Source organism: Lates calcarifer, linkage group LG20, assembly GCF_001640805.2.
Source record: "Lates calcarifer isolate ASB-BC8 linkage group LG20, TLL_Latcal_v3, whole genome shotgun sequence".
Lineage (NCBI taxonomy): Eukaryota > Metazoa > Chordata > Actinopteri > Centropomidae > Lates > Lates calcarifer.
The window spans coordinates 23,240,072-23,255,731 of record NC_066852.1 but is presented as its reverse complement, the minus strand read 5'-3'; the positions used below and the strand labels follow the sequence as shown (position 1 = coordinate 23,255,731).

Sequence of the window (15,660 nt, the reverse complement as noted above, 5' to 3'; positions counted from 1 at the left end):
AACTATGCCTACCATTTGATTCTGAGCAGGTAGTGTACAGAGAGTTTATCACAGCTTTGTTGCAAGAGAGGTAAGACTGAACCATCAATCTGAGCCTGGAAAACCAAAATAATGACATAGAAGAGGTCAAAGTGCTCCACAGAGCTGATCTAAGTAGCATTATATAGAAACCGATTAGTGGAACTTTATTCTTAACGACACATTAGAGAGAGAAAACATCTATAACTACCTCAAATATTGGATGGTGAGTTAATCTTCAACATACATTGTGGCTTTTTTAAGGGACTGCTAAAACACAACTTGTAATAATCAATTTGTTGGAGACGTGGCTGTCATATCAGTAAAAACATTATTTCAGGATTAGAGATGTTGGTAATTAGAGAAAATACACTGACAGAGTTTTATTATTTACTCATAAATAAACCACTGCTAATCTAAAGTTGGTGATTATTCTGTGACATATTGATGAATTACACAAACTATTTTTATTCCATAACATATACTAAAGTCAAAGACATGATTTTAGTGTCATTTCTTCCAGTGAGGTGGTCATCTGACCAAACTCCTGGTGCGATGTCCAAGGCTGCGTTTTAAAGTGGACTTTAGCCCACAGGAGGCCATCACAGGTTTTATGGTATGGTCATTAGCTATGGAAGTGTCAACATTAGGAGCGCTTGGTTTAGAACACTGAAAACAACACTGCTCCCATGCAGGCAAATTACTGTTAATACCCTGAGCTGTGTGATCAGCCCATATGGTGCACATGGGAGCCAGAGGGAGTGTGTGTGTTCATGTTGGGGGAGGGGAGTGTCCTATCTCTATTCCATATTCGAGTACAGTTTTTTTGACTGACACACAAGGAACTCAGAGTGTGCATGCTTTTGTACTTGTTTACAGATTGTGCCCATACAATCTAACGAACTCCATCATACACTTGTGTTTAAACCAGTTTCTCTCCTCTGTTGCCTTCCTAAGCAATCAGTCACAAGAGCGTAACTTCTAGGTGAAATCTAATATTTTAACCTTTACTAACGGGGTTTGGTAGCATAATGATTTTGTCTGAATTGCACACTTAAGTTATATGTTGTGTTGCTGAACACTGTCACTACATTCAGACACTCTTTAAAACATTCAGATAATATTCAGATTTGAGGAAGAGTTCCTTAAATATGCATCTACTCATCATCATACTCATATTTCCCGAAACTGAGCACACTTGCATATCTACACACTCCGATACAGTAGGTGGCAGTATGCACCTAGTTGGTTTGCAATCCACCAATAAATGCAAAGAAGAATAGGAGCTATGGTGCATGCTAGTGTTTTCTGCTTCTGTGTTTTGGTATGTAGTACCTGATGCCAATCATACCTTAGTACACATGAAGCATACATCTTGTCAAGTGGGTGAAGTACACAGTTTTCTCACCAATCAAACTAACTTGACTTTGGGGTCAAGTGTATTTGGTTCAGAGCCCTGTAGCTTTTACATACACAAGAGATTTCAGCTGAGCCCAGGGAAACCTTTCCTCTTGAGCAGATTAATGTGTAAACAGCCCTCTGGTATTGAAGTCTACACATAGATCATCCTGCACAGTGAAGGTCAAACATGAAAGGTGCTAATAAATAACATATTTTTGAGTGGGGGACTTTAAACAAGATGGAACTCTGACAGAAAAAAAATGAAAATGGTGCTACAGCTGTATTGAAAAAGGAATACAAATTTTACCTGCTTTCAAATTTGAAATTGGGAGTCGTATGAAGTCACAGTTTGATTGACGTCTTTGGCTGCAAATCATCATTTCCTGTTAGTAAAATATGGAAAGTACATTAATTTCTTGTAGATAGACTGCAGAAAACTGCCCTGTGATGATAAAATACAGGCCTTACCAATATGTGTAGAGACATTTTTTGCCAAAAAACAAACAAACAAACAAACAAAATGTTAACCTCTCGCGCGGTCAAACGCGACTTTAGAGTAACCAAACATGGCGGACCGTGCTTCCGGCTTCAGTCATCTTGCTTCCTGATTGGCTACCGTTCCGTTCCATGTGACAATCCACAGAGCGCGTGCTCGGCTTTCCTCGGTGTTCCCCCCATGAACACCAGGAATTCCGATCGTAACTACTTAACATGTTTATTATTTATCGGGGCGCGTAAAATCATTCATAGCACACCTCACACCACAGGAAAAGCTGGCGAGATAATCTTTAAAACCATCAGATGATCGGGCTTTTCCTGACTTTGATCGGGAGGGGGATCTGGACCATAATCATATATTTTAGTGTGTACCCTGCTTTAGCTATTTAGTTATCAAGTTTGAGCTGAAGGCCTTTCCATGGGGATCTTAAACTTGGTGCACCTGCAAACCATATGCTATCACGACCCTCGTGTTCCAGGCCAACATGGCTTCCATCCCACTGACTGTGGGAGAGGCTCAGATAGTGTTACAGCTGCAGCTACACTCAGCCTCTGCTCTGATAACTTTATCTTTTCTCCTCACAAATTGTCCTCGTCACGAACAGATCGCCTGACTCGGACCCAGAAACCTTATCACGCAGACACACACGCACGCACGTTTCTTTTCCCCCCAGGCGTTAACAAGCTCAGTGGCTCAAGGATAAGGGTTAACTCAGAGAGAGGAAACATGGGGGAGGTGTCCACAGTAAACCTTTGGTTCCGGGTTAGACTCCTGATACGTGAGGATATTACGTTTGTTGAATATCAGATATTAACCAGTTGCTGTGTCCTACCTGATACTGTGGAGATTCTTCATATCAAACAGAATATGTCTGAGAGTGTGTCTGATGATCCCACAATATATCTGATAGTTTCAGCCTTGTTTTGCTTCAGAGGCTTCACACTGGGAAAGGAAAATAGAAACTGTCGCAACAAAAGATAAGTTTTTTTTGCCACTTTAACTTCATCTGTCCACACACAAACCTCATCACCACTGCGCACAGCTCCCTCTAGTGGCGCAGTGTGAGACAAACACCTCTGTCACATGGTCTTGTTTTATGTGGGTCAGAGGTGTTCCTGACATAAATCCAATCTGACCATAATCTGTTCATTTACAGCAGTTCACATCAAGCAGCTACACTCTCTGACCTCTGCTGTTATTTAATGCAGAGGAATTGACTGTATGCAACACTGGAAATCACTCAGCACTCTATCTTATATTCCTTATGAAGCCTTACTAGCTGCATTAATCAGTGTGTTTTATATTAATGATGGAATTATCACCAACTCTGCAGTTCCCTTCAGCGTTACAGAACTTTTCAGTTTATTTTAACTCATAGTTTTGGTTTTATGACTTGAAACTTTAATCAAGCCAAGCCTTGTTTCCAGATTTATTCAGCTTTGAAACTCTGATTAACCCACTGTACACTACCTGTCCAGTACCACATGGCAAACAGGCAAAGTTAGTGACTAAGTGGTCAAAATTTAGCAAATGAACAGCTGGATATTTACATTTGGCTGGTTGGATAAATAAAGGTAAAAAAAAAAAAAAAAAAAGATAAACAGATGATACAGCATAAGTTCACACTGAATTTTAATCATTTGAAGTCTCTGAACCGGCTTAGATGTAAAGTCAGCAACTTTATTCCTGGAAGGAGTATTACTGATGCATATTTACACAGTTGCTTTGGTATGTCTGGTTTTTCCACAGTACAGTTACATTCACTGCGCTGCCCATAAATACTGTACAAAAATAAAATATGCTTTGACATAAAACATCCCCTCTCTATCAGAGGAGCTCCACTGCTCTAAGAGGAAAATCATACGCCTGTTAAATGATATAAACAGTATGCACTTTAAATTACTGGCATCATATTAAATAGAATAAATTATATCTTGCAGTCAGTGTGTGGGACATTTTCAAGTCTGTAATGTCCTCATATAATAATGTTCAAGGTGCAAAAAAAGAAGAAAAAAATCCACTCAGTTGACGAGAAAAAGTTTGAATTCAGGTCCAGGAACAGCTGTGAAATGTCTTTTTTTTTTTTTTTTTGGAATGAAAATGCTGCATGTGCACTGCAGAGATGATGCTCTGCTCCAAATAGACATTTTAGGCTTGACTGACAGCTACGCCTGGAGCTGAATTTTTATACTTTCATGACAATGGAAGCAGTGTTTTCCCAGTGTCAGTTCAGTTCCACCCAACACATGAGCTCAGCTTGAAAAGCTGAAGTGCAAAGTTCCTTCACATCCACCTTTTTTTTCCTCTCAAAAACACACTGAGATGAAGGTTAAAGGTTTTTTTTCTCCTCAGCAACTGCTCCTTATTCACAGTCTGTAATGGCAGGACTTTGTCCACTAGGTGGAGCTCTCTCCTAATGGGCTCCATTTTCTTCAGGCCCAGTTGAGCACAGCTTGTCTCTCCTCCACAGTGCCTAAAGCCGACATGTCTGGTATTTACTGTGTGGAGAAGTGGCCAGCTCATAGAAAAGGACGTATGCGTTGCTGCTGCGAACCTGGCTGGAGGACATTGGGCTCACCCTGCACAGAACATATGAAACAAACTATAGTTATAACACATATAACACATTTTCATATTTCTTTGGATAATTTTGACCCAAACAGTATTTTGTCAGTCTCAATCACAGATATGCACGGGCATGTACAAGCTGACACACCTTTATACAGCTAGAATGAGGTCATTTCCATGACAGCAGGTACATATAGTTCACTATAATTAGACTCCACAGCTTTCTGCCAAACTGATAAGATGATATGTGAGGTAATATGATGAGCAGACGTGAGTTGATACCTGGAGTCGTTGTAGCTGTACCACTCCCCCAGCGCCGGGTTCTTGCAGTAAGCTGTGTAATGGCCTCCCAAAGCATTTCCAGTGTGGTTGGATACTGCGTACAGGTTATACACCGCACGCTCTGCAGGGAGAGACAACACTGTCAGTCAACACTAGTGCTGTCAGAACTCATCTAATCCAGCTGACCTTGGAAAGAACAGGAGCTGCCCTCAGTTCTGCTGGTGACAAGTGCGTTGTCTTCGGCGGATACTTACCGCTGTTCTCTGAGGCAAACTCCCGCAGGTCCAGCTCTTTGAGAGGGAAGTTGACATAAGTGGAGAGTTTGCTGGCTCGGACATTTGAGTCTGAGAAACGCTTCAGGTCTGAGGGGAACACTGAGTCAAGGAACAGAAACTGATTCTACATGACATTATTTGTACTTTAAGTGCAACTTCATTTCAAAATATCGTAAATACATCAAATTATATTTTAAATATAAGCTATATTTAATTGTACTTTATTACATTTTTAGCCACTTGGAGGCAGCAGAAATCACCTATTTACACATCCACCAGACATGCAGCTACATAAACATTCATTCAGTCATTTGAAGTGTTTCTGGCCACGAGTCCAGTGTCCATTCTTGTTTTAGCTTTTTTTTTTCTTCACCAACTCCTGTGAAAACACAACTAGTCACCAGGAAAACAAAACAGTAACTAAAAGAGGCTGACAATTGATTGTTAATACAAAATAAACACAAATTAGTGCAGCTTTATGTTTTGCTAATGTGAGCGTATTTACTGCAGATATTTTGTCTTTTTAACACTGACTCATCTCAGTCGTCCATTGACTTTATTTATGCTAATTTGTCACCAGGATGACTGCTCCCATTCAAATGCATTTGCATTTGATTTGCTGTAATTATTAAGCAAATGGTGCAGAGATGTGAGGAAAAGGATACGAAGCACGAGGACCTGAGGGAACTTCTGGATGCTGAATCTTTTGGTGCATTTCCTTCTGGCTTTACATTTCTTGCACGTCTGAGAGAGAGACAAACACAGAGAGGCAGTGAGACGCTGCTGCTGTATCGTCCATATATTGTGTTTACAGAGGAATATGGAGTAGGTGGTGCATCGTGTAAGGCTTCTTACCGGTCTCTCGTCTCCATCCAGCACATCTTCTTTTGTAAAGAGTCTCAAACAGTCTTTGAGAGTCACTTCACCTGAGCTTTTCTGTGGAGACAAAGAGCATGTCCAGTCAAATAAAAGCAAACTAGAAGACTTTATAGCCTAGCCAATGCTATTTTGCAAAGTATTGATGGTTAGCCTGTGTGTGAAAAACCTTTGAAAAGTGTGTGTGAGTGTGTGCTGACCTGTGCAATAGGTATTGATAGGTCCCAGAATGGATCAAACACAGTGGAGCGGAAGCCACAGACGGCGCAGGTCAGAGAGCTTTTCAGCTGCCCGACGAAAAGATCTAAAAAAGTCGGAGGATTAAATTTAATATACATATAAATCCAAGAATGGTGTACGGTAATTATGCAGCAAAAGTACATTCAAATCCAAAAAATTAATTACCCACTACTTTGCTGTCCTCTCTCTCCAAGTACATATTCCACATCCGTCTGCCTTTCTCATCATCCCTGTGAACAAAAACCAGTTCACATGTTTCACATATTTGGAGAGTAATATAAAGTTACAAAGCAGTGAAGAGCATCATTGATATGGGAGGTTATGAGTGACTTATTGGGAGCAGAGGTGAGAGGTGGCTGTCCTGCCAACTTACGAGAGGTGGTCAAAGTCCTCGACTGACACCTTAGGGCAGACTGTCACTCTGTTCACCTCATTATGGAGACCATCCAGTAACGAACGCAGGAACTCTTGTGCGTCCTGCTGACTGCAAAGAGATGGACGGAGAAACTGAGTTATTTTTGAACCACGCGGAGTGAATTGAAATGAAAAGGCAGGGCGAGGGAGGACTTACTTGCAGCCCACAAATTTGGGAGCGTATCTCTGGATTTGGCTCCTGAAATCAGAGGGACTGATGGCCTCGTTGTTCACAGAGGTCCACAGGCTCTGAGTCAGCTTAGCAAACTCTGAGACAGGAGGCAAAGGAAAGAAAACATAATCATGAATGGTTAAGCAACAAAAATCATGATGTAAATCTCACCCTAACCTAGCTATTGCAGCTATTGCAGATATCTGATCTGAGCGCAGTTTAATAGTTAAGATCTGGTTCATCTCTCTCCTGATTATTGAGTATAAAGTACAGTTAAAAGATGTGACCTACTGCTGAACCATAAAGTGACTCATGTTCCTCACGGTGCTGACAACATTCGTTGTAATAGCTCAGCCTCGTCCTACCTTCCATGAGAGCGGCGTTCGTCCTGCAGTTGTTGTTGAGGTCTGTGCGATGACTGTTCCTCAGGCAGTAGTCCCTCAGCTCTGGAGTGTTGCTCAGACATTGTAGGATTGAGTTCATAAAACACTGGAGATAACAAACAGAAAACGCACAAGAAATAATGAAACAAAGATCCAGGTTTGGTTGGTGGTGTGAGCAGGTCAAAGAACAGTGTGACGTACAGTATCTGAGAACACTTACTGTGTTGCCCAGGTTCCTCAGTCCCACCAAGCCTTGAGGACTCTTGTTCTGTTCAAAGAGAAAGAGATTCTCGTTTACTCGTGTACATACTGAGGACTGAAAAGTTTAACAGGTATGACAGAAAGAGAAACACCTGACAGACAGTGAGACAGAGAATAACAAGGCAGAACTGGTTCGTTCAATAAATTCTTGAGGGTTATGGACAGACTGTGAGCAGACTACAAACCTCAAGCTCATAACTTTTTCAGTGACTTTTAAACTTTTAAACACAACTTCTGAGCCACTTTTATCACTTTAACGACCAAAGTGCTGAAACACTGGTGTCCATATAACCTAAAGCACAGAGGGCGACAGATATTTACTCTGTCCTTCATCAGTAGCTGTCTGTATATCCTGACAGAGCAGCTGCATTCCTCAAGCGTGGAATAAGCCTCACAGGACTGTGGAGCATTCATTCAATGCACACCATATGATGGTCACATTGTCTGCAGCGTCGCTGTGGATATCAGCTACTGTTCCCATGCAAGGAAGCGCCACAGTTTGTACATCACCATGTGATGTCGACTGAGGAGAAAAGCTCTACTGAGAATTTAGTGTCAAGTTGTTTGTGTGAAGCGTTTCACATCACTGCTCGAGTCAATGCTTGTCACATTTTTCTCCCCCACACACACACGCGTCACCAACAGGAGCACCAACAGGTGACAAACCAGCCTGTGACCTGTAGCTCATCCTGAATGAGGGAACATAGTAACTGTGTAACGTGATGACTCGGAGCAAGTCAGCACTAGTCACGCATCGACGCCTCTGCTGACGGCTGAGGAGCTGCATGTGGAAGTAACAGCGTCAAGGCAGCAACACACTGATGGAGGCATAAATAAGGGCACAACAGCAAATATGTTCACGCACACAAACTGCAAACTGAGCAGCGGCGTCAGCTGCCTGTACGTCACTTAAATATGCTGCAGATAATCCTTCATTGTACTTTGAGTTCTGCTGTCTGTTTGGTTCCTGTCTGAGGTTATCTTAGCAAATGTACTGTATCTGTGTTACAGTGGTCAGAGTTGGAGCTGAGCAGAGAGAATGTATTTTGGTAACAGTTTCTTTGCTTCGTTCATCCTAACGGGCTGTTATCCTGATCAAGTCATTGAGTGAAGAGGTTTAGTGCCTCATGATGTTTTATCATGTTGTTCCAAAAGCTTTCCAATCCTGAAAATAGACCTGTGACAATATAGGCTATTAAGAGCCGGCTTGGCTGAGTTTATTTTTCTCTTTCTGTTTCCTTCCTCTCTGCAGTGTTTGAAGGTGACCATATGGTGCAAGTCCCAATCTGCTGCTCACTGCTCTGGTGAATACTGACCAGCGGGGCTCGGCACGCTCAGCGGGCGGCTTGTAATTTAAAAGAACCCGTCCAAAAAAAAAAAAAAAAAAAAAAGAGGAAGTGATGCGTTCAGGTAATCTCCTCGTTCTGAACAACACAACGCTCTCTGCTGCTTGACTGGCACGACTTCAGAGAGAGAAAGAGAGAGCGAGCTAGAGAACGCAATGTCCTAAACCAGCTTTGCATGCCTGGTCAAGGCCGTGTAACATGTGACCAAAGAAGCAACACTCCTGCAAACACATGGTGCCAGCTTTGCCACTCCCTTGGAAACAGTTTCAACAAAAATCTCTGCTCCATAACAGCAGGCCTGGGAAAGGTCCAAACACCAAGGAGACGTACTTTTCTGAGAGATAAATATCTCGACGAAGTTATGAGTTCATTCTAAAGGTTATCTAATCGTTGATTTCTTTCTTTTCAGAGAAAATGCCAAACTGTCTGGCTCCAGCGTCTCAGCTGTTAAGATTTGTTGCTTTCTTCAGTCATGTGATGGTAAACTGAAAACTGACTGATCACTCTGGACCTTGGGAAACTGTGATATTTTATAGACCAAACAGTAAGTTGATTAATCTGGAAAATAGCCTGCGAATCAATCAATGATAAAAAGTCATTAGGATTGTCTGTGCCAAACTTCACGGCAAATACTTCTGGAGATATTTCAGCAGCAGACTGACGGACCACTCGGCCTCTGGGCTGCTGCCGTGGTTTACTTCCGTTAAAACAAAAATCAATGACTCATATACACCAAGAGAAGTTAGTACTACCAACAAACAGATCATCTGTGGAAACCAACAACATCACACACAGCATCAGCCGAGGCGAGGACATGTGGAGTGTGAGCGTGTGACCTCAGACGACCTCATTCACTCTGCTGGAAACACCTCGAACCCACATGCAGCTCTGCGTGTTAACAAAATGTACTGTACAGATGATAAGGTGACAGTCTGGACACATTCCATATCAGCACAGCTCCTTCCTATTATGCAACCGACGTCACACTCAAACTGTTGCCCTGATGCAGGCAATAGCTGCTCTTAACTCCCCCCCTCCGCCCCTATATCGTGCTTACAGCCCAGTACGTCTCCACTTAAGGGCTGATAAGGGCCTAAAGGTCAGATCCTGACCTCCATCTTATTACAAAGGTGTTGAGACTTGACAGTTTCTGCAGCTGCAAGAACAAAATCAACTGGTTTCCTCTGCATGCTGTAGATAACCTTAAAATAAACTGTATTTTACACTCAGTTTTTCTCTCCCACAGTGTCACTGTGATGTTTCTACGCACATGAGACTGAACAAGCTCCGTGTGCACAGATGTATCACTCTGAAGTCCTTTTCTCCCTCATTAATAAACACCTAAACCTCTGCACAAATGTTAAATATACAGGTATATAACAGGTTGTTTATAAAATCCAATCATCTTGCTTCATATCGTTGCTGTAAAAACAGAAAACTGGTGCATTCAGGTGCACAAGAACTTTAAAAAGTTGGAAATGAGACAGGAAGAACACCAGGTTTCACATTTACAGAAGTTTCCTGAATGAAAGGGAAGCAGGAGGAAGAGGAGGAGGATGCTTTAAGAAAGGTGAGACAGTTCAGCAAAGGTGCAGCGGTGGTGGACTCACCTTGGCCTGGTTGATGATCAGACCCATGAACGTGGACACCAGCATGGACCGGGACAGCGAAGGACTCTTGCGCCGCAGGTCCGGTTTGTCCAGGGGGAAAGCGGCCGGTTCCTCCGGCACAGTGACCGTATAGGAGTGTCGCAGAGACGGCATGGCAGCGCTGTTCAATGTTGTCCGACACCGGGATGTCATCCAATGCAGCTGGACACGGTGAAATCCCGACAGGCTCCTCGGGCTGAGCTGAGGTCAGTGACCGAGTGGAAATAAATCGATGCTGGGTTCAGTCGCGGCTCGTCCCGCTGGATCCGCAGGTTGTCTCCGCTGTCCTGAACCTGCGCTCAACCTTCCTGTGTTGAAGAGTAACACAGAGGTGGCGCGTGCCGGAGTTTTTACTGCGTGCTGTAACCGCCCCCTCCCACCCCGAGAACACCGGTGCTGCCTTCAGGTGCTGTTGGAAACATCTGAACTGTGACCGCTCCGCTCTTGGTGCATTAAGAAGCAGTGAGAGAGCAGCGGTGGTGGAGGTGGTCAAATTCACGACTTAAATAAAAGTCTAACCACAACAGTGTTTAAAAAAATACTCCATTACAAACACAAGAAGTTCATTCAGATTCTCTCTTTCCATTATTATAATGATTATTTGTTTAAACGGCAGGGATGAAGCCGTCTTATAGAACATAAAAGATCAGAGAGAGAAACACTGGTGGAGGAGACACATTTTTCTTTGACATATAATATATATATATTTTATAAACCATATATGATATTATGGTCAACAGTCAACAGGTAGATTTAGTAGTATTGATCCAAAATATAACTAATAAGAAAATAAATTCTGATTTATTAGCACAGATTAAGCTTGTTTCAACTAACCCTGCATTTACCAGCTGCAACATTAATACATCAATTATAATGAGAATCCAATAAAATACTTCAGTACTTTTACTTTTGGTTTTCTAAATACATTTTGATGCTCACTGGGTTATTGAGCGTGGACTAATGGGAAATTTCTAAACAGCTACTGAAGAAACTTGTTTAATGTTCATTTTCTTCTCTACCACTGCAGCTGAACGTTACAGCACCAATTATACTTTGTTTTCTTTTTTAGTAGCAAAACGTCTGTTTTTACTTGGGATCAGTCTGTTCTGGGTCTCTGGTTGTTTCTGGTGGAAAAGTTTAGGCTGTTTTTTGAAGTAGTTTTCTTCCAGTTGAATGAATACATTGTGTAGTGATTATGCAAAGAAATTATGCAAAGAGCTCTATGGTTTTGTGTCAAGGACACAGTGTAGGCTTTGGTTTACTCATCACCTCAGTCAGCATATCAGTGCTGATGGTGCAGAAAGAGCAGAGGAAGCAGTTTAGCCGAGGGACCATATGAACATTATCATTTTAAGGATTAACTAAAAAAAAAAAAACTAAAAAAAGCAGTTTTTAAAAAATAATTCCACAATATTCACATTTCATTGACAATGTAATGTGAAGAACAAGGTGCAGTAAACCAGCTACTGCAGTTTGTGCTACGGCAGCAAAAGAATTTTTTAACCAGTAGTTATTTTTTTCTGAAATAAAATCTGCAGTTCGTTAACCAAAGGTAGAAAACGTGTCATGTGTTGGCAGAAAATAGCCAAAAAGCTCTCAACCTTTATCACTCCACCTTCCAAAACTTAAGCCTCACGCAGAGAGACTTGCTGACCTTGACTTGGATCTTTAGACTGTGGTTCTGACTTGATACAGAAACAGCTCTGAGTCTGATAAGAAGCCTGATAGCTGCCTCGTAAACCTTTACAGGTCCTTCAAGCCTCTACGTTTGCTTTCATCTTTTGGCTGTGACAGGGAGAACATTAAAACCACTGAGCAAAGTCTGGTGCTTTCAGACACACGAAACACACATCAGGTTTTAAACCCATGTGTAGTGTTGTATAGGGGCAGAGGTGACATTGTGTTTTTATGACACACAATATGTCATTTATTTGAATAAAACTAAAGGCTGTAGAGGCTGAACCTCAGCTGTAACAGAGCTAAAAATGTAAATATATTAACATGACTGTGCTTGGGAAAATCTTGGGGAAACTTTCGCTTGATAATATCTGGATCTATCCTCTGGAGACTGTGCATATTAACAGCAAATTCTAAGGCAATCTGACCAGAAACCACCTGAAACATGCAATTCCATTCATACCGGACTACCACACCATGAAAACAATTAATGTGCACGCCGTACATCAGTGAGGGAACACCTTAAACAATCCTTGTATCCAAGCAAACGCAACAGAAACAGTGAGTCAGGGAGTCCCTTTCTACAAACCTCCCAATTAACCACCTACATGTACAGAGGAGGAATGTGACCTGATAACTCTGTCACATTCCAGTCGCTGCAGGTTCAACAGGACAAACTTTAAATAAGGTCAAACTCCAGCTTTATTACATCAGGAAGAGCTTGTTAAAGAGCTCACACTGAGCAGGAGTGAAGAGATAACTTGTTAGACCTGGTGACATGTTAGTAGATATTTCATGTTGCCACAGGATGAACCCAGATCATGAACCGCTGAGCCTCTCTGAGAGTGAAGGGAAAGAAAAAAGATAGAGATAAAGACTTAAGTCAGAAGAACAATTTGAAAAAAGCTCCAATTAGAAATTTGATTTTGTTTTCAAACCACCTCGACGAGACAAAGTTGATTTAATCACATCAACACAAGGTGGTAAAACTGACATTTATAGTAACATTTACAGACTTAATGAATTAGGAGGTATTAAACTTGATGAGAGAGATATGATCAAGGTAACAGTCAAGAACTGTACGCTCCACGATTAGAACAATTGTTAGTGTTATATAACAAGACGCCATAAAAATGAATCCTCACAGACACACTGTACAGGTTTAAGGTTTGCAGAGAGTGAGAGGAGAAATCACTGAGAGAGCCCTCTCCCAAATAATTACAGCAATTACAACTGGAAACACACTCCTCCCGTGACAATGAAGCTAAGCCCTTCATCCAAACACATGCAAACATGTACTTCCACTCGGCTCCTCCACCCCCAGGCGAGGCCCACATCCTGCACGCATGCACGTCAAGGAGGGAACGCCTTGACTCACATTTGAGCAAACCTAGAGTTCCTTTTTTCTATAAACTTGGAGGTTAGCTAAACTTTACAGTGAGTCACTCACTCAGCTGCCTTTATACAGAACAGTGAGTCACACTCGATCAAATACCAGCAACATAACGAATGAGTTAAAGATGCATGCAAACTGCTTTCTACTACTGTCTGAGCAGAGCAGCTCATTTTTATGAACTCTGATAATACAGCACTGCTGCAGTTGGTATTTATTTATTATTTTACCAAAGTAATGACTCGTATTTAGAACTAACTGGCCAGTAGGTGATGAGAGGAGGCTTAAATTTATATCATGATAAGAGAGAAATACAATACAGGTTTGACCTCTTTCCCACTTCAGCTCCAGCCTGCTCTTTAAAGCTCCTTTCACACTGGACAAAAAACCCATCACACCCACTAACGTGGCTTTTGTCTTCAGAGGGAAAGGGTATAATCAGCAGTCCTTCCGAGGTAAAATGACTCTGCTCGGCAGTGACGGAAGCATGATGTCCACTAATTGTTGTCTCTTTGGACATTGGTGCATTAATATCCAGGAACATTCCTTTTTTCAGTCTGTGGGAAGAACACGCAACTGATTTTGTTTTTCATATGCAGCACTGCAAAATGCAACATTAGTGGGTTTACATGTGTTTAAAGAGCCGACGTATACACGCTAATTTTGGTGTTAGAAGTGTGGGTTGCAGTCTCAGTGTCTCTCGAAATAAACATATTGATGAGCACCAAAGTTAGGTTGTCCTACTAAGTGGCAGAAAAGGCTGTAAAGAGCTCACTGAACAGTTGCACGTGTTGTTCACTGGTTATGATGCTTTTGTGAATTATTTCAATTCTGGTAATTGACCCTTGACCCCTGTGAAACCGGAAAAGTTTGGTTCCAGAAAAACCTGAGTAAAAGTTACTTGGTTGTTTTACCGTTTTGTTTGGTTATGAGGTTGTAGTTTTGTAATAGTTTCACCAAAATCTTCACAAACGTCACTGAATGGTTCAGTTGTTCTGTAATGAGCTAGCTTATTTGACAACTTCGTAATTCTGATAAAATTCATTTTTCTTAAGTGAAGCTAAAGCTGCTGCTACAAGTCAAGATAAGGAAAAACTAACAGCTAGCTGTGAATGTAGATGAAGTTATCTTAACTTGAAATTGTGTGGAATTGTTTGTTCGTTTGACAAGATAAAGAAAGTTTGCTTAACTTTTTGAGTTGAGTTTACTCACATTTTAAGGCAGCAACTTGAGCAACATGAATTATTTTTCTATATTATCCGACAAAATCTTCAACACAACTATTTACATCAAATCTCTCTTCGTTTCCAGAAAGTCGTGATCATTCTGAAAGTGAAAATGTGCAATAAATCCACATTTGAAGCTAATGAGAGCCTTTAAGAGGCTGATAAATGGAGGCAGAGGGAGTGATATGGAAAAATATGTTAAATATGTAATTGTCATAATCAAGTGACAACTTTACTGTAAATAGAACAATGATGTCTGTGCAACAAATAGGTCAGGATGTGTAATAAGTGACAATGACCAAGTGATATAAAATAGCCTGATATACTCACACACACACACCCATAGATACACACACCTGCAAACTTATGTAACCATAGATACACAACAGGCTTAACGTTCAGCACAAAGGGAGGAAAAAGAGGACAAGTGTTTTCAATACAAACATATCAACAGATCACATTTAAATAATCAGTGCCCTCACTGCCCTACCTGTAGTTTAAAGTGTATTGTCAAACATGTCCCAGCATGCTTTGCTGCCTTTGTAAAGGAACAATGCTGTGTTAAAATTAGCTGCTGAATCGAATGCAGCTGTTTGGATATTTAATCGATTCCGTTTTAAATGTGTCACTTACATTTCACTGCATTCACTCTCCTGTAAAGGTTTTTATCAGTGAGAGGGCTGAGTAGGTCAACCTGCCCTGTGCAGGCACTTTGTATTGCGTGTGTGTTTAGACAGCAGTGGAATTAAAGTGATGAAGTTTCACAATATATTGCTGTCACTGCAGTTGATATGAGTGCAATAATGGCTTTTGGAGGGCCTCTAAACTGATTCTTATCTGTGTGAGAGCAGTTTTGCTAACTGCTTGTGTGAGACTATTGTCAGCTTCTCTATTTTACATATATCGCCTTAAGTGTGCCAACTTAGTCTCTGCTTGTGTCAAGGACGACATTTCCACCGATGGATGGAGGGAACATTTCC

At 41.4% G+C, this 15,660-nt stretch overlaps 1 protein-coding gene across 1 annotated transcript; it reads right to left on the bottom strand.

The window, feature by feature from the left end:
- Nucleotides 1-3,533: 3,533 nt before the first annotated feature.
- LOC108891928 (ubiquitin carboxyl-terminal hydrolase 2) lies at nt 3,534-10,730 on the bottom strand. Its single transcript, XM_018689308.2, has 12 exons — nt 10,346-10,730; nt 7,349-7,396; nt 7,111-7,234; nt 6,731-6,842; nt 6,533-6,643; nt 6,325-6,389; nt 6,120-6,223; nt 5,899-5,979; nt 5,709-5,787; nt 5,023-5,130; nt 4,769-4,889; nt 3,534-4,497 (listed from the first exon to the last, which is right to left on the bottom strand). The coding sequence occupies exons 1-12, from the start codon at nt 10,535-10,537 to the stop codon at nt 4,392-4,394; spliced, it is 1,251 nt and encodes a 416-aa protein (XP_018544824.1). The 5' UTR covers nt 10,538-10,730; the 3' UTR covers nt 3,534-4,391.
- Between the last annotated feature and the right edge of the window lie 4,930 nt (nt 10,731-15,660).

Excerpts from the sequence above, each read along its gene's own strand:
- LOC108891928 (XM_018689308.2), bottom strand. The coding sequence starts at position 10,537 with ATGACATCCCGGTGTCGGACAACATTGAACAGCGCTGCCATGCCGTCT. Across the intron at positions 6,644-6,730 it reads CCCAAATTTGTGGGCTGCAA|TCAGCAGGACGCACAAGAGT; the intron begins GTAAGTCCTCCC and ends ATCTCTTTGCAG. Across the intron at positions 6,224-6,324 it reads AGAGGACAGCAAAGTAGTGG|ATCTTTTCGTCGGGCAGCTG; the intron begins GTAATTAATTTT and ends CGACTTTTTTAG.